The 27867-nt window shown below is 48.1% G+C and overlaps 2 protein-coding genes across 4 annotated transcripts in view; one reads left to right on the top strand and one right to left on the bottom strand.

Annotated features, from left to right (window-relative positions):
* RAP1A (RAP1A, member of RAS oncogene family) overlaps positions 1-2587 on the top strand; it is a 95200-nt gene extending 92613 nt beyond the window's left edge. For both annotated transcript variants that reach the window (XM_030934969.1, XM_010359075.2), the window contains exon 8: positions 825-2587. The gene's annotated coding sequence lies outside the window, so the exon portion shown is untranslated. The remainder of the gene's footprint in view (positions 1-824) is intronic.
* Positions 2588-10080: 7493 nt separating this feature from the next.
* Positions 10081-27784, bottom strand: INKA2 (inka box actin regulator 2). Of its 2 annotated transcripts, none has more exons than XM_010359072.2 (2): positions 27552-27784; positions 10081-15745 (listed from the first exon to the last, which is right to left on the bottom strand). In XM_010359072.2, exons 1-2 carry the CDS (start codon positions 27606-27608, stop codon positions 14909-14911), a joined length of 894 nt encoding a protein of 297 aa, XP_010357374.1. In that variant the 5' UTR covers positions 27609-27784; the 3' UTR covers positions 10081-14908. The 2 variants fall into 2 exon arrangements, with proteins under 2 accessions (XP_010357374.1, XP_010357376.1); XM_010359074.2 differs by lacking the exon at positions 27552-27784 and adding an exon at positions 18653-18741 and having other exon boundaries at positions 14451-15745.
* Positions 27785-27867: the final 83 nt, after the last annotated feature.

The raw sequence follows: 27867 nt of genomic DNA on the forward strand, positions 1-27867 counted from the left end.
CTTAGCAATCAGACTACTTTACATCCATTTTACTGTGATTATAGACTTGAAGTGCCATGTTGTTCCTGTACTTTTAAAAGTACTGAGATACAGGATAGGTTTAAATAGAAATTATAAACGTTTTTAGTAAGAGTACTTGAACCCTGAGGGCAGCTTATCTAGTCCATAGCCTTTAGGCAAAATTGTATTGAATCATGTTAATCTCTTTTTTATATGTCCCAGTTTTAAAGACATCTGAGAGAAATTCATCATCCGGATTCTTCCTTTTACCTAATTCTTGTCTGTTGACAATAAAACTAACTTTGATTCTTCTGCCCTTGACTATGGGGATTAGCTCTTTCTGTATCATCCCTTGCCTTAACCTGTATTAAAAATGGTAATTCTAATATATAATCATAAAATGCTTGAATAAAGAATGTCTTATGGAAAGTTTATGGAGGCAGGTGTCCTTTAGTAAAAAAGGAAACTAAAAATAAGACGGTAATAGATAGAAAAATATCATTGTTTTCCTCTGCACAGACAGGATAGTCAGATGTAATGGGAAACACTAAATATAATTGAGTGTAACTAAGTATAACTGAGGATAATTCAAGTTGATCAGTTATGGACTCCTCTCTTGTGAACATCTATTTTTGATTTTTTAAAACATTTTTAAAGGGAATTTACAATAACACTGTTACTGTAGCTGTTTAGCATAATTTAGTTCTCAAGGTAAAATCGCTGAAATCACTTTATTTTATTGGATACCTGCTTGTTTAGTACCATTTTCTGACATCAAGATATTAACCATACATGTATGTATATCTGTATATCCCATGTCTTAGATTACAGGAATGAAGAACTGTTGCCTAATTGGAAAGTGCCAGCATTCCAGACTTCAAAAAAAAAAAAAAAAAAATCTGAAGAGGCTTCTCCTGTTTTATATATTATGTGAAGAATTTAGATCTTATATTGGTTTGCACAAGTTCCCTGGAGAAAAAAATTGCTCTGTGTATATCTCTTGGAAAATAAGACAATAGTATTTCTCCTTTGCAATAGCAGTTATAACAGATGTGAAAATATACTTGACTCTAATATGATTATACAAAAGAGCATGGATGCATTTCAAATGTTAGATATTGCTATTATAATCAAATGATTTCATATTGACCTTTTTATCATGATTCCTCCCTATCAAGCACTAAAAAGTTGAACCATTATACTTTATATCTGTAATGATATTGATTATGAAATGTCCCCTCAAACTCATTGCAGCAGATAACTTTTTTGAGTCATTGACTTCATTTTATATTTAAAAAATTATGGAATATCATCTGTCATTATATTCTAATTAAAATTGTGCATAATGCTTTGGAAAAAATGGGTCTTTTATAGGAAAAAAAACTGGGATAACTGATTTCTATGGCTTTCAAAGCTAAAATATATAATATACTAAACCAACTCTTAATATTGCTTCTTGTGTTTTACTGTCAGATTAAATTACAGCTTTTATGGATGATTAAATTTTAGTACATTTTCATTTGGTTTGTGTGTTTTTGTTATTGTTTATAGATTTAAGGCCTTTATTTTATAATGACCACATTGTTTTAAATGCGACAGTAGCGCCTTGCTGCCTAGTATCTGCAGAACACTGGCTTTAAACTATACTAAGTAACTGGTGATTTCTCTAGGAACAGACCTCGCACTTTCTGTTCTAAATATATTTATTCCTACTATACAGTAAAATACATCAGATAACATAGAATAGTTTTGTATATTCTCTCTTGATCTTAAAGATTGTATCTTATTGAATAAAAATCCCACTGTATATTATTTTTATATGTAAAAAGATTAAGTTTAATACTGTATCAGGGTTTAACTTTTACTATTTCAGATCTTCCACAGCTTGTAATTTCATCAAGGGAATCCTTTTGCATTGTTAATTTGTTGGGTGTGAGTCCACCAATGAAGTGTTATGTGAAAAATTTCAAACTTGCTTTATAATAGATTGAATAATTTGAGAGAAATGAGGGAAAGTTAAAACACATAAAAGGAATGTGTTACTTTTGCTTAAACTACTTATGAAATAGTATGGTAGTAGTAATATGGAAGAAATTGCTAAGTTAAAATTTTAGCTTCCTGTATAGTGGTGCTTTTTCTTTTCCTTCCCAGTTATTTTTCTCTTTACAAAAGATAGGGCTTAAGTAAGACATGGACCCAGGGTGATACTGCTTGTAATCTCTATAAAGAGACGTAGAACAAAAAGCTTGTTAGCCTATTAAGTTCTGGAAAAGGAAAGAAACACAAGCTTAGGAAACCCTGTGCCTTGTCCTCGAATATTAAGGAGGAGACCAGTCCTAGAAAGTCTAACTAATTGCTCAGGGATCTCTAGATACTGTCTCTTTGCAACTAGGTTTGAAGAAGTGTTCATGCCTTGCTGAGATTTTCCAGGCATGTGGTCAGCCTGTCACTTACTAAATTGAAATTTTAAAATCAGGTTTCAAATGTTCAGCTCTGACCAACCTGAGAAAATGTTAAAGTATTGTTTTTTAAAAAATGAAAATTTGTTTTTGTTTTTGTTTTTAGTTTTGAATACACTTAGTTACCTAACATTTCCCTTCTACTCATCCAATTATGCATATGTCTGGGATTGAGGGGCCAAAACTATAGTGAACTTTAATGAAGCATTAGGGCCAGTTGTCAGGTCAGGGTGGCATCTTTTATTTTAAAGTCCTCTAAAGTCATTCTGCTTTAAAACACCCCTCAAACATTTCTTTAAACTTAAGATCATAGACAGACATCTCATCAACCAGTAAAACTTTCTAAATACTACCTTGTCATATCTATTGTGTATTTAACAGATTAAATAGAAGTCATTTAATAAGACTCCAAGTCTCAGTCTGCTTGACTAGTAGCATAAACTCAGTATCTTCTATTTTAGAATGTGGTGGAGAAAGATGATAATTAGATTCCTTTGTCACATCTCATACAGTCTACTTGGGTTAAAGGTGGAACTTTCAAGAAAAATGCCTTTCTAGCACACAGTGGTATTCAGAGCAGAACCAGCTGAAGTCAGATATGCAAGGAAGTCTGTGGTTGCTGAGCAAGATGAAAAGGTATCCTGATAGAAAGTGAAATAGGTGTGTTTTTTTATTGTCCTAATGTGAACTCCTTAGTCTTGGTTCCAAAGGGAAGGGTACCTGAAAATAAATGTATTTTTATAGCTGAAAAAAGAGTTTCTAGGATATTGTATGAATGTCAAATGATAAATATCTGGAAACTGATTTCGTATTAGTATGTGTGACTATTTAAAGCATAATGACTTTGGTTATATGAGTGATACAGAATTAAGGAGGCTTGATGCCATAGTTCATCGTTTGCTTGGTATCCCTGAACTGTCTACTTTTAGAAATTAACAGTAAATACACAATCCAGCTGTAATCTTACCCTCCACCAGGGGGAGCATCAACATCAGTTAATACTTTTTTTTTTTTTTTTGAGACGAGTCTTGCTTTGTCGCCCAGGCTAGAGTGCAATGGCTCAGTCTCTGCTCACTGCAACCTCTGCCTCCTGGGTTCAAACTATTCTCCAGCCTCAGTCTTCCAAGTAGCTGGGATTACAGGCACCCGCCACCACGCCCAGCTAATTTTTGTATTTTTGGTAGAGACAGGGTTTCATCACGTTGGCCAGCCTGGTCTTGAACTCCTGACTTCGTGATCCCCCCACCCCCGCCGGCCCGGCCTCCCAAAGTGTTGGGATGACAGGCGTGAGCCACCGTGCCTGGCCCAGTTAATATTTTCATAAGCATTGAAGTAACTAAGTCCTAGTACATAAACACTGCGTGGTTCACAAAGAGGCATAGAGACACTCTCTCAAGAGTTTACAATCTATATGGGCAGGGAAGATACTACAATTCATCAAAGATATGAGTAACACCATAGTTTTCTGAACTGTGGCTACATGGGTAATTATCTTAAGAACTTTTGGTGAAATATGGATGTGTGTGTTACTCTCTTCTCCCTACAATTATGAACTAATCTGTGTTTGGCACCTTGATTTGCCATCATAAATGGCCCCCATTTACTCCTCACTGAAGTAACCCTCTTCTTTGAGGTTATAATGTACTTGGAAAGTTAATACTTAGAGAAAATATTGATCTTTATTACCAACTTTATTAAAACAGGCTTGGAACATTTTTCTCCATAGAAGAATAGTAATAAGACATTCTACATTTCCTGGACATGGCCAGTTTAAAATATTTTGCCCCGTTACCCTCGTAGATACACATGTATTTGTCAGTTTATGTGCCTCAGCTTTGTCTTAGGGACTGCGGGACAGAAAGAGAAATAAGGAATACCTTGGTATTTTCCTTTGTAAGCAATCACAGCAGAATGCTAGAAAACATAAAATATACTCTTATAAATTGTATGTGTGTTGAAACCAAAGTGTAAAGAAATTGTCAGGTATTTGGAGGAGGAAAATAATTTGTAAATAAGCTTTTTAAGAATTTGGATTTTGTACTTATTTAAGGTGCTAAATATGTGTTAAAATATCCCCTCTTGAATCAGCTCCAGGCTTAAAAGGGCAGAGTGGTTTGGATTCTTGTCCAGGGTCTGGAAAGAGCTCATCTTGCCTAGAGGGAAATGAATGTGAGCTTTGAGGCAGTCTAACCACCCAGCTTTTAGTATTCATGTTCCCCAAAATGTAAAAACTGTAAGATATTCTTGAAAATGGAGTCCAGACATTACTTCGATCATGGATTTTACTGCAGTTTCATCTTGGGTTTGTTGAATGTGCAGTCCATTTATTGCCCTGTCTTGCTTAAATATTCTTGTTGAGAACAGTTGGAGGCTTTGACTGGGTTCCTAGTTCTGTTTTCTGGGAAGGCAGCATGGGTTCTGTTTTGTAGACATTAATGAGCTTTAAACGGGAATTGGGGGATGTATGTTCTTTGGGCACGCTGAGAAGCAGCCTCCTGTGGTTCTGGGCCCAAGGTGTGGCATACATTTCCCACTAATTGCTTCTCTCAAGAAGCAAGAGATTGGCTGTTCCTCTTGAGGAAAAACCTTAATAAACCTTCCCATTTTAAACAGTGGTGTGACTCTTATTTTGAGCTGTTGTTTTCAATGAATTTTTTTAAAGCTTAACCATGTTCAGATTTTTGTGCTTAATGTTGTAGGACATGCAAATCAGAACAGGACATGATCTTATGGGCCCTACCAACAAATATTCATTGCACTTCTGCTGTATGGCAAGTGCTGATCTGCATGCTGGGGAAGCAACAGTGAACAGTACAGACTCGGATCCCTTTCCTCATGGAGTTTTTATCTTTAGAAAAGGGTCAAAGACAACTGTTGTGTAATTGTAAGTGCTTTGAAGAATTAAGTGGTGTAAAGGGGCAAGAGTACTGGGCAGAGGGAATGTGGTGGTAGTAGTTTAATATCTCACTGAGGCTGATATTTAAGTGTTCAAAGTGAGCAGCCCATGCAACTGCCTGGGGGAAAGGATTTTCCATTCCTTGGGGAAAGGATCTGTGCCAGTGCCATGAGGTGGACATGTGCCTGGTGTGTTGAAGACTAGCAAGGAGGTCAGTATGAATGGAGCAGAGTGAGCAAGTGGAAGAAGAGTAGTAAAAGAGAGGTAATGGGATTGAGTAGGGGGAAATTTCCCACAGCATTTACTCTGTTGAGTCCATGGAAAGGATTTCAGCAAAGGGGATAATGTGATCAACCATAATTCGCCATCAGGAGTGCTCTGTTGAGCTGAGAATAACCCGTATGAGGACAAACATGAAGTCTGATACCACTTAGAGGACGGATTCATGTGAGGAACGGTGATTTGGACCATAGTGGTAGCAGTGGAGTGGCTATATTCTAGGTGTATTTTGCAAGTGGAGCCAACAGGATTTACTGACACATAAGAGTACAATAGGAGACGAAGAATCCAAGATTTGGGCCAATAATCAAGTGAAGATTATGACAGGAGCAGATTGGAAGGAGAATGAGGAATGGGCAGGAGTTCCATTTTGAACCTACTATGTGTAAGAAGTGTGTCATGTTCTAGAGATTTATAGTAGGCAGTAGGCAGTTGAATACGAGTCGAATTTAGCAGAAGCAGTCTGGAGAGAACATTCAATATTTTAAAACATGAAGCTATATAGGATCGCTAGGGTTGTGTGTGGATAGAAAAGAGGTCCCTGAGGAATTCTATCAAGAGGTTGAGGATGGAGAGGAATTAGCAGAGAAAAACATGGAGGGCACTGGTGACTTTGATGGACTGTCAGTGGAATGGTTGGGGACAGTGTCTGGAGTAGACAGGAAAAGGGAAGAAAAACATTGGAGACATCAACCATGGATTGCCCTATTAAGATGGGTGAAACAGTGCATATTTCTGTGCTAAGGGGGATGACCCATTGAGAAGGAAAACAGTAAGCTAAATGGGTGGAGTCTAGTATCAAAGTAAAGACACTGACTCAGGAGTGTAGGTGGGCATAGTTGCAGGAGGGAAAATGGTATATAGGTATAGAGAAGGTCTTAAGGAAAGTAGTATGAGATGGGACAGATGTTTTCTGTTCTGGGAGAAATTCCTCAGAGGGGCGTTTGAAGTAGGCCTTTAAGAAAGGGTGGGATTTTCAACAGGTGAGAGTAAGGAAGAATATTATAGGCAGATTTCAGGAAAAAAGCAAGTGCAGAAAACAGAAATGAACAAGAAGTTATCTAGTTCATCTGGTGTTGGGAAATGTGGAAGGAATTAGGCTGGAAGAATACATTGGGGCCATGTCATGGCTGGCCTTGAAACAAGAAGTTAACTAGTAGGTTGAATTAAATATCTGGGGCATAGGAACCACCTCAGTGAAGCTTGGTGAGGGCAGGGATGGAGAAATTTCAGACCTGAGTAGGATGAAAATCACAGTTGTAAGGGTTACTGTCTTATGAATTCTGATGGTTCTCTCACTCTTCATTTCTCACGTCATTTCCCCTCTTTCTCTAATGAAGATGACCTCTAAGGCCATGACTCCCAGACAAATGTTCCATTTAGAAGGGAACCAGCATTAATTGTTTGGCCCTCAAAGATGTTAAAGAAAATTGAAGAGAAAAATCTCTTTTTCTTGCCCCTGTTTTCCTCTGCTTCACCTGACATGATTCTGCTCTTCTCAGACTCTTTAGCAGAGGACCTGGCTCCTACTGGGCAGGCAGACTGTTGGTATCCTCCCTGTTTTCCTCTCTACTCTTCAGGAACAGCATGAAACAGCAGCCCCGCTATCCCATCCTAGTGATCTACCATATCGTATTGAGAAGGCTTAGTAGGGACTCTTCCTTAATCCACCCCCATCTGTTAGCTGCCAATGTTCCCACCAGGATCCCATCATCAGACCTCTTGTGGGTGAGAGGAAGGGCACAGGCCACACTTCTGTAGCCCCTGTCATCCTTGCCCTTAGCATCACTAATGTCTCCAGTTGCACAGGTTGGGGAGTTTGACGCAGCCACCAGGATCAAGGGAACTCTAAGCATGCAGCCTTCTCAATGGAAAGTAGGACTTGGAATAGTGTACTAGGCACTGGGACCTACCTGTCTTCCTTGGAGAGGGGATACATGTACATGGAGAAATTTAAAGAAGATATTTGATCCTTATACTCCCAGCAGGGTCCTGAAGCCTAGGTCAGAAGCTTTGGAATTATTTGGGCCCTTGAAATCACTGACATAAAGCCTAACTGGGATATGAATTTTATTTTCTGGAATGTGAATTGACTTAACAGATGCTTGGAACTTCAGAGCAGGAATTCTAACACCTGCTTAAGTCAATCTGGCCCATTGCTTACTATGATAACTCAGCTCCCTAGGCCAGTTGTATGGTGTGGGAGTGCAAGTGGAGGCCCTGGGCCAGGACAGGGAGGTGATCTGGGTGGTGATACTAGCTGTGGCACCTCTGCTCAGGGAGCTGAGGCTATGCAGGGATTTCAGTTGCAGTTACTCCATTTGGAAGAACCTCTGTTGCTTCTTTTTTAATGCCTATCTGCCCATCCCCCACCCACCCACTTTCCTACCTCTTCTACACAAATGACTATACTCCTGCTGCCTTATTGGCAGCTTAATCCCTGGTAGGGAGACAATGCCTGGAGTGTGGCCAGTAGTGGAGCCGGAGGCATGGAAGGCGCTGAACACCCAGCTCTCAACTTCCTTCCCCATTGCCCTGCCCTGCCCCTCCCTCTATAATCACAATGATGGGAGGAGAATGTAGCAGACTCAATGTCCCCAGTGGGGCCACCAGCATAGCAAGTTAGAAAAAAATCTTTGGGTAGGGTAAATCTGGGACCAGATGATGTTGCTAAAAGGACAAGGAGATGAACCCGGCCAGGAAGACGAGTGGAAAGGGATTGAGGAAGAAAGGGAAAAAAGTGGAGGATAGGGTAAAGGTGACTTCCTCTGGAATGGAAATTGGGACCCACTTGGGATTGAGTAGATGTGGGAAGTGGCTGTGATCATCTGAAGGGCCTGAGTTCTGGATAGCCAATAACAGCATGACAATGGGGACAGGGAGCTGAGTGGGAGGGGTGAGGATGAAGGCTCACCAGACGGCCTATATTAAAATAGAATTGGCCTGGGAAACTAGGGTGGAGAAGCCAGAGCACCAGGCCAGGGACAAAGGGGACTGCCCAACAGCTTGGAGAGGGTGCTGGGGACAGAGAGTTTTCCTGCTCTCTTGAAAGTGACTGGCCACAGCTCCCCCTCTTCTGGAGAATGGGCTGAGGACAAGAGTGAAAAATGGGCTTTAGGAGGCAGCTAAGGAGGCCTTGACTGCTGGTCTTCCCTGAAGCAGGAGATGGGCTCAGCCCAGGGCTCAGTTTGAGAAGTGGAGATCACATGGGAACCATGTGCTCAGTACTAGAGGTACAGAAATGAATAATGAGTATTTGCCACCCAGGAAGTACAACAACGTAGAGGGGAAGACAAACATGCACAGAAGTAACTTACAAAATAAGTACTGGCGGTGGGGGAACTGGATTCCTCAGGAAACAGCATATGCAAAGACGTAGTGGCATGAAAAGAACCCAAGCTTGGCACACTCAGCCCATCACCTTGGAGGGTAAAGTGGGTGGGATCTAATGGGGCAGGACTGGGCTAAACACCAGGGAAGACAGGGAACAGGATGAAGTGACAGGAGCTCGCAGACAGATCCCGCATTCACTCCTCTGTCCTTCAGACCCTGAGCAGGAGGCGGCGGTGGGGCAGGCGGGGCTCAAGTAGAAGCATGGGAAGGGGCCCAAGTGGAAGCTCAAGGCGAGGCAGGGGGAAAGCAAGGGAACCACAGGAAAACAAAACTTGATTCTTCCTTTGGATGAGGACAGCTTCCCCTGCAAACCAGCAGCCCCCAGGCAGCCTCAGATGGGCTCCTGAGCCACCCTTCCCTGGCCAGTTGAAGGAAGCTGGGGTTATCACATTCAGAGTGGAGAAGACTCAAAAAGGGGCAAGGCACACAGCCCAGAGCCAGGTCGTGGTGGGTAGAACCAGAGAAGAGTGGGGGTGTAGAGCTCACAGGAGCTGGTTTTTGGCAGTGTTTCTGGTTATGTCCCTGTAAAGGGCCAGTATCTTGAGGGACATGCCCAGAGGGGCATATAGGTGAATAGGTTCTGTGAGTATTTGCCAGGGACTGTGCGCAGCTGTGGCCTGAAGCCAGGCATAGAATTCTGCTCTTTCTCCTCAGACAAAGATGCAAGGAAAAGGGAAAGCATATGGTGATAGTCATGGTCCCCTTGTCAAATGAGTATTGCCCCAAACTGTGTTCAGGGACACACTGCTCTTCAGTGTCCTCTCCAACCAGGAACACAGAGGCACTTTCAGGGGACAGTGTGTGTGTGTTTGGTGGCGGGGACGAGGAGGACTCCAGTGGGAGAGAAGAGTGTAAGAATGCAGGGACTTTGTTTCGGGGACATTGGCAAGGCCAACTTCATTGTGGTGCCTGTGCATGTGCATGTGTGCTCCAGAGCTGGGGTATGTAGGTCTGGGGCTTAGAGGGGGTGGACAGAGTGATATGTCAGGACTCACTGAAGGGTAGAGAGCCAGGAAGCAAGTCCTCTGTCAAATCCCGAGGGAATCTGGAAGAGAGGCTTCATCATACTGTTTATTTTAGGGGTTGGGTGGAGGAGGCAGAAGGAAGGCAAGGGACATCCTAATAATCATACTAAGGGGATGACTGCAGTTTGAGCTTCTTACCCCCTTGGCCTTTCTGGCTCAGTCACCCTTTCTCTGGCAGCACCAGCCTGAGCCCTGAGACCTCTCATGAAGGCGGGCTTCACAGAGTCCTCCATCTCATCAGGAGGGAATGGATTTTAGGAGGACAGCCACAGCACCTTTAGGCCATTAGTTTCCAGGGTGGCTGGAGGGCAGGAGGAAGGCAGCGATGTGGGGGCTGTAGGGGACTCTGGCAACTAGGGCTTTAGAGAGCAGAAAGAGCAGACCAGAGGCTTCTCAAAACCACTAGGACTTGGCACTTTCAACTCTTTACCCTTTGCCAAGAATTTGAGGTCCTTAAGGGTTGACTGTGAGGGGCAGCTAGGGTGTAGTGGGTGGGAATGTTTCCTAGAGCAGGTCCTTAGGCCGTCGGGTCCTCAAGCACCTTTTCTCCAGCTCAGCCCTTCCCCACCTCCACACCCCCTGCCTCCCCAGTGCATGTCATCGTTTGGGGAACAGTGTAAATTTGCCATTTAGCAAATAGCCCATCTGGGTGGGTAGTATTTTTACAGTGTACAAAAACATGTCAGCTGTTGTCTTCTCTGATCCTTGCTACAATCCTGTGAGAGATTAAATCAATATAAATGTTTTGACAGAAGAAACCAACGCTCAGAGAAAGCTTTTTTTTTTTTTAAAGCACTTTTGCCTTGGGTCACATGGTTAGTGCCTCTACTAAGGGGATGGGTAGTCCAGTATCTGCTGAGCTTCCACTTTGTTCCAGGCAGTGCTTGGACCGTAGGTGCATTATGTCCTTTAAATCTCACAGCAGCCCCACATTATCACCTTTCACAGATGAGAAACGTGAGGTTCAGAGAGGTCAAGCAACATGCTCAAGCTTCCACAGTGACAGAGAGGGCTCTCCAATCTTAACTCCAAGTCTAGTGCTCATACCATGGTGCTGGCAAAAGTGCCTTAACTGCACTGGATGGGGAAGGCACCTGAGGTGGGTTCTGGCTGCTCTGGAGAAGGTGGGGACAGGCTGTGCTCTTGCTCTTGTCCAGGCCACGTAGGAAATGATGGTGTGACTTGGGAAAGTCCCAAGGCCCCGGGGAGGAGGTGGGGATGTGGAGAGGACACAGCAACCTTCCTTGGGGCAAGTTTGGGTTCAGAGATCACCCTAAGGGGTGGGGCACAGGGGAAGTGTCTGATGGGGAGGGAAAAGAGAGGTCCCAGGCCTGAAAGGTTGGGAAGAGAAAGGGAGGAGGGAGACCAGGCAGGCCCCACTAGCCATGCCCAGCAGGGACTCTTTTCTGTTCCCTGGGCCACAAAGAAGCAGGTGGAACCCTCCACAGATACTTGGGCCAATCAGGTGGCCCTTGTACCTGCCGGGGAAGTGGGCCACGTGCAGGGTGGGGTTACATGTCAGAGAGGGTATTAAATGAGCTTCTAGCTTATTTGCATGTCCTAATTAACCACAAAGTGCCCCCCCAAGGAAGAATTAAGCTGTCTGATTTCTTTCTGCTTGCTTCCACTATCTCCTCCACATGCACACTGCTTCCCTCTCCCTACACCTTCTTGTATACTTAGGCCCTAGGCATTCACATTCACCTCTTCCCTCCACTACAGTAAAATACAGCCTCTGTCATTGCCGTGGCAGGTGTCCACGGAGAAGGGAAAAGTAAGTCTCCTCCAGTGGACAGTCAGCATGCCATTTATGATCCACGCAGGACCATGGATAATATGGGAGGACACATTTTGCTCTTGTTCCTCTTGATTTGGCTTTGGAACTGATATGGACAATTAGTGGGATCGTCTGAAAAGCACAAGATTGCAAGTCAGTTGGAACGGATTCAGTCCCAGTTCCACCACTATGTGACCCTGGACAACTTGCTTAACTTCTCTGAGCCTGTCCATGTAAAATAAGAGGAACTGCTTTCAGTGTGTAGAGAAGGAAATAACAGAGGGGAAGGTGCTGGCACCTATAAATCAAGTTGACAGCAAGTGTTGCTTCCGAATTTTTTGTTCTGGCCCAAGTGGAAATAAGTTTTCAGTCCCCCTAGTCTCTTCTGACTAACCAATGGTTCAAAGTCTGCTTATTTTCCACTGCATCCGTTTGAGAGCAGGAGTTGGGTCCTTTTCATTGCTCTGTTCTTAGTTTTCTATAACAACGCCTGGTGTTGGGAGGTGTTGATAAAGTTTTGTTCAGTTTATCCAAACCACTGTGACCAGTCCACGAAACAGGTGAATTGTAGACGAATGTCCAAGAAGTACCTTGGTTTCCCATAGACTCATTCCAGACTTGGAGCTGGTGTCATCTTGAATAATATGCTAGTTGGCTTCTCCACCAGCCAGCAGCCCATGGCCTCCTCCTCTCATGATTCAGTAGGTGGAATCTTCACATGCACTTTGTGTGCGCGTGCAGGGGCACACACACACACACACTACCACCACCACCTCCACCATCTCCACCTCCAAAGGCAGCCACAGCAAACGTTCCCTCACTCAAAACTGAAATGTTAGTATTCTGTGGGAAGACACAAAGGATTTGCAAGGGCTGGCTCCGCCAGAATGGGCTTGCTTAGTTGGCAAACTCCAGGTAGAGAAGTAGCAAGAAAAGGACAGGGGTTTTGGAGCCAGATAACCCAACCCTCTGTTTAAATCTCTGTCCTTTCCTTTGCTAGCAGCCTAATCTGGGCAGTTTACATGACCCCTAATAACCTCCATAGATGTGTCTGGAGAACAATGCCTTCTAGGGTCATTCTAAGTTTGAAAGATGTGCACACTACCTGACAGATAGTGAGTGCTCAACAAAACCCAAAAAGCATGAGCGCCTTCCTCCCTCCTGTAGCTCCCCCACCAAAAATGAAACATCTTACCATTTGCATAGGATTTGAGGGTGACCCTAACCACCGTGGCTGCGCCCCCATAACCCCATCTTGAGCTCTGCCCCTCTCTCCACTCTCCCCAGGGATCCAGGAAGCAAGCAGAAGAGCTTTTTCTTACTATTTTGCCTCTCCAACTGGCTATTAATGCTTTGAGGCTGGGAAGGCATCCTGCCCCTAATTGCAGCTGTCACACCCCATCAGGCGGAGGGACAATTGGTGGGAGGCAGAGAGGGGCAGTGGGAGGGTATGCCCTCCTGGCTTGCTCAGCCCAAGAGAAGATCCACATTGTCTTTTCCCAGCCAGTGAGTGTTCCCTGCTGGAGTGGGAGGGACAGTGGCTTCCCAGGGTGGTCCTAGACGGCCCTCCTGGACCACGTGCCCAGAGCGGCTTTAGAAAAACTGGAGCTGAGCTGCTGCCTTGTCTTTCCCCGCTCCGTCCGGCCGCCTCTAGGTGAGGAGGGAACAGGAGGCCTGGGGCTGCTGCGTCTAGTGAGGAGGAGGCCACGGAATGGAGCTAGGAATTTTAAAATCAAGTGGCTATTTCTTCTGGGTTCACCTTTACCTCACTGGTGAATTGACTGTTCTCTGACCCAGGTGGGAGTTAAGTGCAGAAGACGGGCTGTGGGGTGCGGGATGCTAAGAACTGTTTTTTTGTTGTTGTTGTTTTTGTTTTTTAGACAGTTTTGCTCTGTTAGCCAGACTGGAGTGCAGTGGCACGATCTCGGCACGTTGCAACCTCCCTCTCCCGGGCTCAAGCAATTCTCCTGCCTCAGCCTCCCGAGTAGCTGGGTTTACAGGCGTGTGCCACCACGCCTGGCTAATTTTTACATTTTTTAAAGTAAAGACGGGGTTTCACCATGTTGGCCAGGCTGATCTTGAACTCCTGACCTCAGGTAATCCGCCTGCCTCGGCCTCCCAAAGTGCTGGGATTACAGGCGTGAGCCACTGCACCCGGCCTGCAGGGCGCTATGAACTGTTGGGGAGGAGTGTGTAACTCCAGGGTCCAGCTTCCACTCTGCAGTCAGGCCTAGGCTGTTCTGCCTCCTGGCTGCAGTTGTTCTTGGACAGGTAGCGTATCTAGGCTTGTTTCCTTTTCTGGAAAATGGGATCATGCCTGCCTGCCTCGCTCACTTTCAAATGAGACCATTGGAGATGAAAAGGCATTCAAATGGTCCAATGCTATGTCTACATCCTTCCTCCCATGTGCATGGGGGAGTGTCTAGGGCTTCCCCGGCTGTTCCTTACACACTGTACTCCTTATTTAGCTCATTTTCTCAGGGCCCAGGTATGGACTGAAACCTCCAAGGCAGGAAGGGATGACTGGTCGGGTTTTGCCTCACTGCTGCTCCAGTCCCAGGAGGCCTGGGGTTCAGTCCCTGTGCCTAGAGCAATGTCTTGCCAAAGAAGCCAACAGTAGGTTGGAAGAGCCAAAGACAGGTCTTTATTCGGGGGCCTATCTGGGAAACCTGATGCTTCAGGGCTCTTTTCCATACAGAATGTTCAACGGAGGTCTTTGGGGGCAGTGGAGATGTCAGAGGGATTTTTTGATCTCCTCCCCTGCCCTCACCTACTGTCACCTCCAGCCCCAAAGTGAGTGTGTGCATGCCAGACAGACAGACAGACACACACACACACACACACAGAGCTCGCTCTCCAGCTACTTTTACTTGCTTCACCAGCCAGCCCCCAAGACAGCCTCTCCCAACCACATTCCCTTCAGCCCTGAGCCAAGAGCTCTGGCTTCTCCCTGCTTTCTGAGGGAAAGGAACTTGGAGTTGGGCTTTCGAGAGCCATACCGCCCACCCTCCCTCCTCCCCAGGGGCCCAGCACTAGGACCTGGCCCTTTCAGGTTCAGTCAACTTTCTGTCTCTAGGATTCAGACCCAAACAGCTGTGTTAATATCAAAGCCTGAGGGTGAGGGCTCCAGGGCCTTGGGGCAGCTTGTGGGGGGATTCTCCCCTCGCCTGTGCTCCCCGGTGCCTGGGAAGGGGAAATGTCCAGAGCCCTTGGAAAGACTCCGCTTCTTGACTTTCTGTAAGCGGCCGGTTCGGGGCTCAGGGACCATGGGTGTCACCCAGCCTGGTTTCTCCTTCAGCAGCCGGTCACGGTCAGGCCGCACACTACGCAAGAACTTCTTAAAGATGTTTGCTGTCAGGGCAAACCTGCGGCCCAGCTCCTGGGGCTGGCCTTTTTCTCCTTTGGGTTCACGTGCCCCCCCCGTCTCACCCTTCTCCCCACCCTTCTCCAGTTCTGGCAAGTCTAGCCAGTTGCCCACCAGGTCAGCAAAAACGTTGTCCCCTAACACCAGAGGCTGTCGATTCCGGCCCCGGGACATCAACGTGGAGGTCCAGTCATCCGGTTCCACTTGCTCTGGCCCCTGCTGAGCACAGCTTTGATGTGGCTGTGTCCTGGGCAGGGGAGCTAAATCCTTTCCACAGACACTCCTATGGGATGGAAATTTGGTGCTGCTGCCAAGAGAAGGTTGACCAGAGGGGGAACAGACTGTGGGCCTGGCAGGACCCCTGCCACCCTCCCAACAAGGGTGCTCGTGCTGGGTCCTGGGACCTTCAGGGCTGCCTGGTGCAGGACCCCCTCCAGAGATCTCCAGCTGTTCCAGTGCTGTCTGCACCTGGAGAAGCTTCAGTTCTTGCAGTGCACCCATCATGCAGTTCATCTGATCCTGTAAGCCATCACCCACCTCCTTCATGGACATCTGCGAGGGAGAGAGAAAGCATGGGGCCTATGAGCCACAGGGGGCAGCAGTGCCTCTCCCAGCCCTGAACCTAGGTCCCCCACCGAAACATGCACTTCCAGGGTCATCCAGCCTGCCACCAGCCGCATCTCTCTATAGCCTAGTGCAGTGCAGATCAGTGCTGGCTAAAGGAAATAATAATGGTAGCTAACTAGCTAAGGCAGGCACTGTCCTGAGAAGGCTCCCCCAACCCCATACACACACACACACACACACACACACATACACACACCCCACACACATATTTCATCTCCCCAACTACCCTATGAGGTAGTGACTAGTACTGTTCCCATTTCACAGGTAATTTGCCCAAGATAAGGAAGTAAGAGGTGGGGCTGAGATCAGCCTGAAGTGCACAAAGTTGTAGTGGCCATCCTCATCCTTTTTTGAGTCTGAGCCCTCTTCCTCCCTGGGCCTCCCTGAAATGATAGTGATGATGGTGGAAAAAACAATTTGTGAGAATCTGCTTTGTAACAAGAATTGTGCTAAGGACTCTATGTGCTTCATCTCATTTCATCTTTATATAGATCCTATAAGGTTGCTATTTTTTCCTTTTAACAAATGAGTAAGCTGGAAGGGGTGAAGTAACTTACGTAACGTCACACAGCTCATAGAGCTGGGACTCAAACACGGTACTGTCCCACTCCAGATGCTGTAGTCCTAACTACCAAATACAGGTTGAGCATCCCTACTCCAAAAATCTGAAAGCCAAAATGCTCCAAAATCCAAAACTTTTTGAGACACAACATGACCGAAAGTGGCAAATTCTACCCTGACGTCATGTGGTAAGTGGTAGCCAAAACACAGAATTCTTTCATGCGCAATATTTATTTAAAATATTGTATAAAACTACCTTTGGATTATGTGTATAAGATGTATATGAAACATAAATTTCATATTTAGACTTGGGTCCCATCCCTAAGGTATCTTCTTATACATCCCTAAGATATTATATATATGCAAATATTCCAAAATCCAAAATCCAAAACACTTCTGGCCCTAAGCATTTCAGATAAGGAATACCCAAACCTATACTACCTCGAGACTCGAGATGGCTGGGCAGTGAAGCTAGGCTTTTTTTTTTTTGGAGACAGTGTCTTGCTGTTTGCTGGGCTGGAGCACAGTGGTGGCTACTCTCAGACACAATCATAGTAGACGGCAGCCTCTAACTCCTGGCCTCAGGTAGTCCTCTGGCCTCAGCCTCCTGAGTAGCTGGGACCACAGGTGTGTGCTACCTGCACCCAGAGCTGGACTTTAAGGCTACTCTGTCCTCTACAGGACAGTGAAGAAGGGCTGAAAAGGGCATTAGGAGACAAGGAAGAGCTCAGATTACCCAAGAGAAAGGGTAGGCCTGGGGTTTCCTGCAATTGCTGTTCACATCTGACTGGTCAGAAGGGAGACAAGGAGGCCAGGAAACTCCTGTTTGCTGAAAACCCAGTGCTTCTCAGCCTGCCTCTCCCTGCCAAACACCTGTCCTCTCTCAGCTGTTCTCAAACTTGGCTTCAACACTCTTCCTGCCTTCTCAGCCCAGTTGGCTCTGCTGCCCTGGCCAAGCCAGAGTGGGATGCTGGGGGTCAATTCTCCCAGCCCCTTTGTGGGTGTCTAAGGCCTGAGTCCCGGCTGCCAGCTGGAAGGGGCTGAGAGATTGACTTGGGTGAGGGCCGAATTTGGAGGCTGCATGGGGGCGGGGGGACTGTGTCTGATAACATTCACAAGGTTCCCAGTTCCTGGGCCCAAGCTGCCTTGGTTCTGCCAGCTCCCTCCCCAGCTCCTGATCAAGTTACCAAAAGCAAACCTCCTGTGCGGGGACCATCTGTTTCTTAAGCCCCCCAGAGACCCGCGGGATCATCTTACCTCCCAAGCTTGTCTTAATGCATAGTGCTAAACGCAGAAGGTTGAGGGATCGGAGGGGCAGGCACAGAGGCTCTGCAGGGCTGGGCTGCAGCTGACCCTCTCAGGCTTCTGGGTCAAATCCTCTCCTGCCAACCCTGGCCCTGGTGGGGATGGGAGATTCCAGCCAGGCTCTCAAAAAGCCAGCAGAAGCAACACTAAAGAACAGTGGAGGCCGGGCGCGGTGGCTCAAGCCTGTAATCCCAGCACTTTGGGAGGCCGAGACGGGCGGATCACGAGGTCAGGAGATCGAGACCATCCTGGCTAACACGGTGAAACCCCGTCTCTACTAAAAATACAAAAACTAGCCGGGCGAAGTGGCGGGCGCCTGTAGTCCCAGCTACTCGGGAGGCTGAGGCAAGAGAATGGCGTAAACCCGGGAGGCGGAGCTTGCAGTGAGCTGAGATCCGGCCACTGCACTCCAGCCTGGGCGACAGAGCGAGACTCTGCCTCAAAAAAAAAAAAAAAAAAAAAAAAAAAAAAAAAAAAAAAAAAAAAAAGAACAGTGGAGGGCTGACTGCCCTTGAGGGCAAGGAGGCCTTTGCTGGGGCATGGAGATTACCCATGCTTTATGCACTTTCCCCAAGACAGGCAAGAAGAAATGGCAGTTCCAGGCCCTGACAGCCCTGGGATTTGCCAGAGTTTACACCATTTGAGTGGCAGCGGTGGCAGCAGCAGCAAGGAACACGGAGCCTGTGGTACAGATACACATGTTGACAGCCCCTCTCTCTGGCCTCTTTGCTTCTACTCTCCTGACCCCTTCCTTTTGGAAGCACTCAGCTATAGCTACTAAGACCTAGAGCAGAGTCAGAGGAGACTCTAAGCCCCAACGCAAACTCAGCTCCTCCCTTGCAAGCTGCTTCTCCTTCTGACTTCCCTATTCTCTCCCTCCAATACCACTTTCCTTATCTTCCCTACCTAGAGCCTCAGTCATTTTTGGCTTCTCCATTCAACTACCCCTGCTGCTGTCCAACTTACTCATGTTGGATTTTTCCTCCCGCAAATGTCACATATCTTTCCTTCCATCCTCAGGAATGCTGCAGAAGCCTCTTAGACGGCTTCCAAACCGCCAGACACACGAGCACCTGATCAGTCTTCCCAGCACACATCTTCTGTCATCTTCATGGCTCTCCAATGCCCAGACTCAAATCCAAACTATTTGGTCCTGCAGTCAAGATCCTCCAGGACAGAATTTCAACTTTCAGTTCCACGCATATCCCTACTCCCTGAGACGTACCCCCCATGCTCCTGTTAGAAATATTCTGTGATATTTAATATGCTCTTCCCTGTAGTCCTGCCATTTATGTACTCACCCCATGTCCTCTATGCATTTAAATGCTCAGTCTCTTGTGAAATATGTATTGAGTATCTACTCCTTGAGGACAGGGGCTGAGATCTATACATCAGTATGTCAGCCCAGAACCTCGCTAGCACCTGGCACTTGCTACATACCCATAAAACATATATTGAATACCAGTGACCACCCCAGATCACCCTCCAGGCTGCTTGCTACCCTCAGATAGTGACTCACTACACAGGGAGAAAGAGCCAGGGCTGCTTCCCAAGATTTCGTTTCATCCAGAGGCAAGGAGTCCGAACTGGCAGGCTTCCTTCCAGAAGGCTAAACCCAGCCCAGGTCGGAGGTAGAGGGAGGAATGAAATGACCCCATTCAATTTCTTCCAGTGTGGAAAAATCCAGAGGAAATAATGCTGACATTTTGCACAGTTTTCCAGTGAGAATGAATGTGTGGGTATGCATGAATTCAAGCTGCCCATAAAACAGAGGCCCTATGTAAGTAAGCAAGTGCTGAAACTGCACCCATCTGCAAAATAATATTCTGTATTGGTTAAGAACTTGGGTTCTGGAGACAATGGAATAAAGTTCAAATCTCAGCTCTGCCATGTAGTAGCTGTGTGACCTGGGCAAGTTATTTACATTCTGTTTTTCAATTTCTCCATTCTCTCTCTTTTTTTTTTTTGAGACGAAGTCTTGCCCTGTTGCCCAGGCTGGAGTGCAGTGGCACAATCTCGGCTCACCACAACTTCTGCCTCCTGGGTTCAAGCAATCCTCCCACCTCAGCCTCCCAAGTAGCTGGGACTACAGGCACAGGCCAGCATACCCAGCTAACTTTTTTGTATTTTTTGTAGAGACAGGGTTTCACCATGTTGCCTAGGCTGGTCTCGATCTTCTGGACTCAAGCCATCCTCCCACGTCAGCCTCTCAAAGTGCTCGGCTAACAGGCGTAAGTTACCGCACCCGGCCAAATTTCTCCATTCTTTAAAATGGGAATAACAGTTTCTGCCTCATAAGCTATTGTGCAGATTAGGTGAGGTAATGTGTATCTCTGCATGAAACCAAGAAAGCATTAGGTGAATTCTGGCTGTTAATTTAAGACTTCCCATGTACTTCCACAACATTTCTTCCTTGGTGAAACTTAGCACATAGTAGTGACAGGATTCTGTTCCTTATATCTGGTCTAATCAAGGAGAAGCAAAAGGAGAAGGTCCTGTTTTTCCCTCCCCACCTCTGCCCCATGCAGGGGCTGGGGAGAGAAGGAAGGGAAGTCTTGGCACCCTCCTGCCCACTCCCAGCCGCGCTCACCCCAGCCACATCCAGGCTGCCGACACTGAAGGGCAAGAAGACATCTGGGAGAGGGATGAGAAGGGAAGGAGGAGTTGAGGGAACCTGGGAGGACCAGGGCAGTGGTGGGGCAGGAGTGTCAGCTGGGTCTTGACTAAGAGAGGAGCCAGCAGAACAGCCTTTCCTGACTGACCCCAGGGGATGCCGTCACCCAAGGAGGAAGAGTCGGAGGCCGAGCTTGGGATCTGCTGCCTTCTTCCAGAGCTTGGGACCCTCTCAGGTCCCCGGGCTTCCCTTGCCTCATGACCAAAAGGGGAAAAACAGGGGGTAGTAAGGAGGGTAGAGGAAAGGAGAGGGGCCAGCTCAGATAGACAAAATCCTGAGCAAACATGAGTAGCTCTAAATCCATCTCCAGGCTGCAGGGTGCGGAGTTCCTCTGGAGCCTCTTAATGTCTTGGAGCCTCAGGTTCTTCCTCAGAGCAGGCACCAAATCATACCCAGCTTGCTCTCAGGGGCAGCTGGGAGAATTCACAAGAAGGTCGACCTGGTCCTGATTAGTTTGAGTGGGAATGGATCCAACAGCCACCTCCTTTTAACCCACCCCTAGTCTCTCTCTCTCTTTCTCTCTTTCTCTCTCTCTGTTTCTCTCTCTCTCTCTCTCTCTCTCACACACACACACACACAGAGAGAGAGAGAGAGAGAGAGAGAGAGAGAGAGAGAGAGAGAACCAACCTGCTCCACCATCAAAGGTAAAACCCTTAATAACCATATTCCAATGAAGATTGTGGGAATCCCTTCTGTGAAAAGCCAGGAAAGGTCTTCTCACCAGCTCCTTGCCTCCACACCGCCCCACAGTCCCTCTCCCACCTTCAGCGTCTCCGGAAGTCTGCATGTCAAACATCAGTCTCCGTGGCTGCAGTTGAAACCAGCCCCTGGGTTCCTCACTGTATGAGAGCTGTAGCACGACAGGCACCCTCCTGGTGTTTGTGAAGGGCCCCACACTCATCTGGAGACCTGACTTACTCGGCCACATGGCATTTGGGCAAAATCGCCCACCTTTTGGGCCTGGGGTTCTGAACCTCAGATGACAACTTCTGGTGTCAGCACTAGCCCTTTTCTCTGCACTGCCTGATCCCCACAGCTAAACTCTGAGGCCAGGCAGGTAGAGTTATCCCCACGTAATGGATTAGGGAACCAGGGGGCTAGGAGGTCCATCTTCTCCCTCAGTGTTTCCCAGCATTCTTCCCCACACCTCCTTCATGATTTTCACCGTATCTACACAGGACCTCGTCTCCATGAACACCTCTTATCTGTTTATGTAAATAGTGTACTTACGAAGGAACTCATGTGAAGTGTTTACGCTTGCCATAGACAGATGGCACCTATCAACACACATCTTAAACCGAAAGCTTTCCTGGAGCATCGCCTCCATCATCCTGAGCACCACCAGTGGTTCCTGGGGTCTTGAGGCTTATTAGTGAGAGACCTGGGACCCCAAGGCTGGCTTTCGCACTCCAGGCCAACGAGCTTTCCATGTCATCATAACCCCTGACCTCTTAGTCTCCTGGGATTGTTGTGAGAAGAAACCAGGGCAGCCAGCAGGAAGTGCAAAGGGCAGTTACCACCAGATGGGGAGGAAGAACGTGAAGTCATCCTTTTGAGGGACTCCGAGGCCTCCCTTTCTCTGAGTCATCTGAAGAGGGAAGAGGAACTGCCTGCCTGGGGTTGGAGGGGAAGATGCCGTTCAGAAGCAGATCCCACCTTCCTGGACTTCCAGCCCTGAACCCCACAGAGGTTGTGTGGGGTCAGCTGGCCATGGATAGCACCCTCCCCCTGGGCCCTGTTGGGGCCCTTTGTGGTGAGGGAGGAGCAGGGATGGGAAAATGTGACGCCAGCATCCTCGGCTCCCTTCCCAATCCCTCCCCTGAGCCCCGACTGATCCCGCAGCTGTGCCGTCCTTCCATCCATCTCACGCCCTCTCCCAGCTCAGCCAGAATCCTTTGACACAGGCTCCAGCTTTGCCCATGAGCCTGGCTGTGTGCCCTGCCTCACTTCCCCCACCCCATTACTCACAAGATCCCCACAAAGTTCCTTTCAGCCCCTGGGGAAGCTAGGAGGAGGCTGAGGGCCGGAAATGGGAAAAGTCCCGCTTGTGCCAAGTGGCCCATTCTCCAGCTCAGTGAATAGGGACCTTCACAGCCCCTCACACTTGGCTGGAACTCTCAACAGGAAGGTAAAGTGGAAACTGTGCCAAGAGCTGTAGGAGGGAGGAGGGTAAAGAAAGGAGGAAGTGAGGGCTGTGAAATGGATGGACCCACTTTCCCAACAGAACCATCTATGGGGGTCACATGCTCAGGCAAGGGGCAGACAGATGGAGAGGGGATTCCAATGCTGCCTCCTCCTGGAGCTTGCCTCTTAGTCTCCGCAAGCCCTCTTCCCTCTGACCAGCTTTAGCTCCTCTCTATTGCAGTCAATCAACTTCCTCGAACATCCAAGGGACCTCAAGAAGTTACCGTCTTTTTTTCCTTTCTGGTTCAGGCCTTCAGTATCTCTTGCCTGACTCTTGTAATAACCTTCTAACTCATCCTCCTGCCTCAATTTCCTCCCTCCCTCCACCTCCACCTCTACCCCTATCACCTTCTGGATCCCAGGGCTGCTCTCCAATGCATATAGAAAAGGCCAGACTCTTTAGCATGACATCCAGAGTGTGTCCACGACAGCTCTTTCAGCACTGTTGCCCACTCTTTCTCTGCATTTTACCCTATGCTCTAGGCAAACTCCAGCTGCTCTTCAGACATCCCCACCACTTCAGCTTCTGTACCTTTTGCTCATGTTGTTTCATTATCTGCCTGGATTGCTGTTCTCCTCCTGTGAGTGTCCCTATGTATCCCTCAAAGTCTAGTTCCAATGCTACCTCTCCCAAGACATGAAGCTTTCTCTAATCTCCCATTTGGAGTTTACCTCCCTCCCTCAGAGCACTGAACCTGTGCTTGTTATATAACACAATTCCTCTATTTCTGCCCCAGAGGTCTGCATACATGTACTGGTTGAGAATATAAGCTCTGCAATCAGACTGGCAGGGTTTGAATCCTGGCTCCTCCGCTTACCAGCTCTATGACTTTAACCAAGTGACTTAACCTTCCCATGTCTTTATTGACTCATTCATAAAGTGAGAATAATGAAAGTACAACTTCTTAGTGTTGTTTTGGCAATTAAATGACATCATAAATTATATGTCTGGCATATCAATGTTAACATCAAGTAATATTATTATTATATCTTCTATTAAACTGTGTGTTCCCTGAAGACAGGATCTGTGTCTGTTTGTAACGATAGTGCCAGTGCCCAGTAAATGCCCTAAACACAGTATGAACTCAGTAACATGTTCTATGCATGAATGACTCTTACGCAAAACACTCTGATCAATCCATCATCAACAGTTTACCAAGTGCCTATGACACATCAGACACTGTGCTACATGTGAAGGACGTACAGTTGGTGAGGCACTTAAATTGTCATTTGATCTTCACAGTAGCCATATAAAGTACGTATTTTAAACCCCCATTTTAGAGATGAGAAAACCAAGGCACAGAGAGGTTAAGTAATATGTTAAGGTCACACAGGGCCATGATTTGAGTTGAAGTTGGTCTGACCCCAAATCTTATACTCTGCATTCTTCCCAATGACCACAATGCCTAACTAGTCACATAGTCATCTTTCCCCAGCATTAAACATCAAAGAAGATGCATTATGAGATCGTTTGCAAAAGCTTTTTTCTGCCTCAGGAAATTTGCCTTTTTGCCCCAAGATCTGAAGGCTGTTCCTACTGTATCTTCTCCATTTCCTACTTTTCTTCTCCTTATTTTGCCTTTAGGCCCCGGTCCTTACCCATTTGCCAGAAACCCCTGAACTTGTGGCCACTAAAAGCTAGAGAACTGCTTCCCCATGCCTCAGCTACGACAGACATTCTCAGAGATGGCCTCCTGCAACCTCTCCCTCCTCCAGGAAGCTTTCCCAGCCTGGCTGTACTTCATGAGCTCTGATCACTCAGCCTTTACGCACTCTATTTGTTCTACACTGATCTGAACTCATGAGGGATGCCTTGTGAGCATCATACAGCTGCCTCGTCTGTGTGCCTGTGTCTACCCTACTTATTGGCAGCCCACAAGGGAGCTGTGTGTACGGAACAGCTGGTCCCAAGGCCTGTGTTCAGGCAGGGCCCCTCTTTGGCGGCTGGAGGGAGAAAAGAGATGTGTTCCCTGCTGAGCTGTTGCAGCCCCAAGCCCTCATTCTAATGAAGAAGTGTGTCAGCTGCTGCTACTTCTCCTGCCACATTTCATCCCTGAAACCTGATCCCCTTCCCTTTCCAGGCAGAAGGAAAGGGCCAGCTCTCTACTTATCAACTCATTGAGCCAGGATCCCCAAACCCTCAGCCTTCTCCCAGTGCTCACCTGTTACAATGACATTTTCTGCTTCAGGGAATTGGGAAGTTCCACTACTTTGGTTTTCAGAAACACACTCTTCTTATCTAGATTTTCTGGGCCAAGGACAGGGGTAGGATGCAGGAGGGGAGCATAAAACACCCTTGACAAAGATAATTTCACAACCTGTTAATGTTTTGTTTTCCAGCAGGTTTATCCCACAGTGTCTGCTGAGTGTGTGATTCTTGAGAGAAATTTACTGAAATAAATGAACATAGAACTTGACCAGTATTACAGGAGGCCATGCCTGTGTAAACATGAACTACGGGCAGAGCCGGGGTAGCAAGGGAGATCCTGCCTGGGATGGGCCATTTGCAGTGCAAAAGCTCCCTAGCTCATGACAGAAACCAACTGCATTCCTTTCCCACCCCATTGCAGACCTAGGGTATTAAGTCAACACCGTTCTATCCTAGTCACAAGAAAGATGCATTGAATTCAATCCCTACTGTCCCTGGGCAAGGCAGCCAAAGGGCTGACCCTGGGCTAATTCAGCTCTAGTTTCCCTATTGCTACTGTTGGGGATACTAAGGCACTGAGATTTGGCCCAGCTACCTAAGCACTGAACTGAGGTGTCAGGGAGTGAGTGACACTCTACTAGCTCTGTCTGTCCTTCTGCGCTGTCTCATCTCTGAGCAGGCTGGCATTGGGGAGGGGGCGGAGCACCATGGGGGGTAGTGCAGAGCTCTCCCATCTGAGTGTCATTCTGGGATCCAGGCCAGGCATTTGGCTTCCTCTCCAAGAGAGTCAAAGGCTGAAGCTGCTCAGACAAAGGGCCAAATGAAAGCTAATGGGGCGCTCAGTGACTTCAGCCTCTCCCTTTCCTCCTCCCAGGCATTGGGGGCTCAAGTCCTTGGCAGGAGAGGGTGCAAATCAAGATGTGAAGCTCAGCTCAGTGCAGATTCCTAGTTGCCTTTTTTATTCTCCTGGCATCCGTAGTCTCTGTCTTCCTCCCCTCACCACCTCCCACCTAGAGTGCTGTAAAAAATGCAAATCAGCAGGATTTAAAAATTCAAGCCCATGCCAGGAACACCCACAAACCCTCCATTAAGGCAGATCCTGAGGTGGGTGGTGTAGTCCCCAGTTCGAAGCACAAAAAGGAGGATTCTATTAGATTCTTTTCTCAGCATGGGTCTTGGACCTCAGACATTATCTGTGATGACCTTGAGCTTGCTTTCTGGTACTGCACACATAAATGGGAAAAAATGAGAATTGTGTGTGTGTACGTGTGGGCTGGAGCCAGCCATCCCAATCTGGCATGAGAAGCATGTGCAAACGACTATGGGAAGGGGCATGGTGTAAGTTCAGAAGAACAGTAATGAATACTCCTGTCTCTCAAGAAGTATCTCTCTGAGTCAGTAACTTTTGCATCTGAGTGTCACCACAGAAAGGGCTCCAGGAGGAAGGACTAGACAGAGAAATGATCGTTGATATGAGCAGGCAGACCCTGGAGTAGGTCTGACAGGAAGAGTGGCAGGGTGACTTGGTCAGGAAGCATCAGTGAGAACACCTGCAGTTTCAAACTCTGCCCCCCACCCCCAGAGCTGGCCCCTAACACACTGCCAATTTCCTTCCCAAGCAGGAAGAGTGTAGCCTTTGCAGGCAGAGTGGGAAAGGCTGTCACAGAATCGGGAGAGCCATAAGCTGGCCCTTTCTAGATGCAGGTCTGCTGTTGTGTGGCCTGGGTGCCCCTGGCTCTGGAAAGTAAGAAGAAAGAGGAGAGCAGAAAAGTGAGACTGAGAAGAGTCGACTCCAAGAGAGACAAACTAAAAGAGATAAAAAGAGACGAAGGCAAAGACACAACAGAGCCTGGTGGAAGGAGAGATGGGCAAAGCAGAGATGGGACTGTATGTGCATAACTATATTTGCCTGAATTCCGGTGGGTGAAGGAATAAGAAAGATGGCAGGTGGCGTTGGGGCGGGGGCAGTGGTATATGAAGCCAGGGAGAATCAACCTGGCTCTCCCTAACATAGCTTTAGCGGACACCACTCCCCCGACTTCGGTGATTTCCCCCCTCCCCAGACTGAGTTACTTCCCCCCCCTCCCTGCACCCCGGGGCCTCCGAACGCTCCCTGCGCACTCCCCAAGCCCAGACCTGACATCTGGCTGGGCCTCCGCAGCTCCCGCTAGCGATCTGCCAGGCAGAGCCCCTCCTCCAGCGCAGGGCCCTCCCCCGCCTTTCCAGCTGCCAGCCCCCTCCCTGCTGGCAGACAAGCCCAGGCAGACAGCCGGCCAAGCCTGCCCCCGCAGCCGCGCCAGCTCTGCCAAGCCCAGCAGTGCTGGGGGCCCATGGTGGTACCGGCTCCCCTTGAGCTAGCAGTCTCGCTGACCTCGTGCCTGGGCAGGGATCAGGCCCCAGCACCCTCCTCCTCCCCTCGCCCCGCCCGCCGGCGCGCTCCAGGCCGGCCTGCGCAGCCCAGCACCCGGGCGCCGGCGTCCCGCTCCCCAAACCTTCGCTCCCGTTCTTTCCGCGTTGGCGGTGCGGGGGCCCCACTGCGTCCAAGTGCCTGGCCGTCTCTGGGCGTGCACTGTTTTCTCCCTGGGGTTCTCTGTGTCACATTTCAGCCTGGTTGGCTTGCTCCCTCTGTCTCTGTCACTTGTTCTTGTCTCATCACAAATCTTTGCTCAAAGTTTCTTCGTGGCCCCCTTTCCTGAGGACAAGCCCGGCTCTCTGCCTGCCGGCCCGGGTCCTCTCCTCTCTTCCCTGGCCCTCCTCCGCCCTGCTTACGTACCGGCCCCCCGGGTACCCAGGCGGGGGACCAGGTGCCCGTCGGGGCGGAGCAGTCCTCCCTGCCCGGGAGCCAGCTTCGCTCTTACCAGCTCCTGTTTGAGGCGACGCAGATAGCAGTCCATTTCCCTGCTCTCCATCGTCATGCGCCCATTTGTCGGGTTCGGTTCAAACAGAGAGTGCCCGGGTGGGACCCTGGCCCCACTGGAAACTGTGCGCCCGCCGGGCTCCCCGCCCCTGCGCCCGTAGCGCTCGCAGCGCCGAGCTGAGCCTGCGCTGCGAGCCCGGGACTTGGAGCTGCTTCCCCCGCGGCTGGCAGCGCGCGGTCGGTGCTGGGGGCGGAGGGAAAAGTGGGACAGCCAATGAGAATTCAGGGGGCCTGTCTTCAGCCAATGGGCAGGGCGG

This window comes from Rhinopithecus roxellana, chromosome 8, assembly GCF_007565055.1.
Source record: "Rhinopithecus roxellana isolate Shanxi Qingling chromosome 8, ASM756505v1, whole genome shotgun sequence".
Lineage (NCBI taxonomy): Eukaryota > Metazoa > Chordata > Mammalia > Primates > Cercopithecidae > Rhinopithecus > Rhinopithecus roxellana.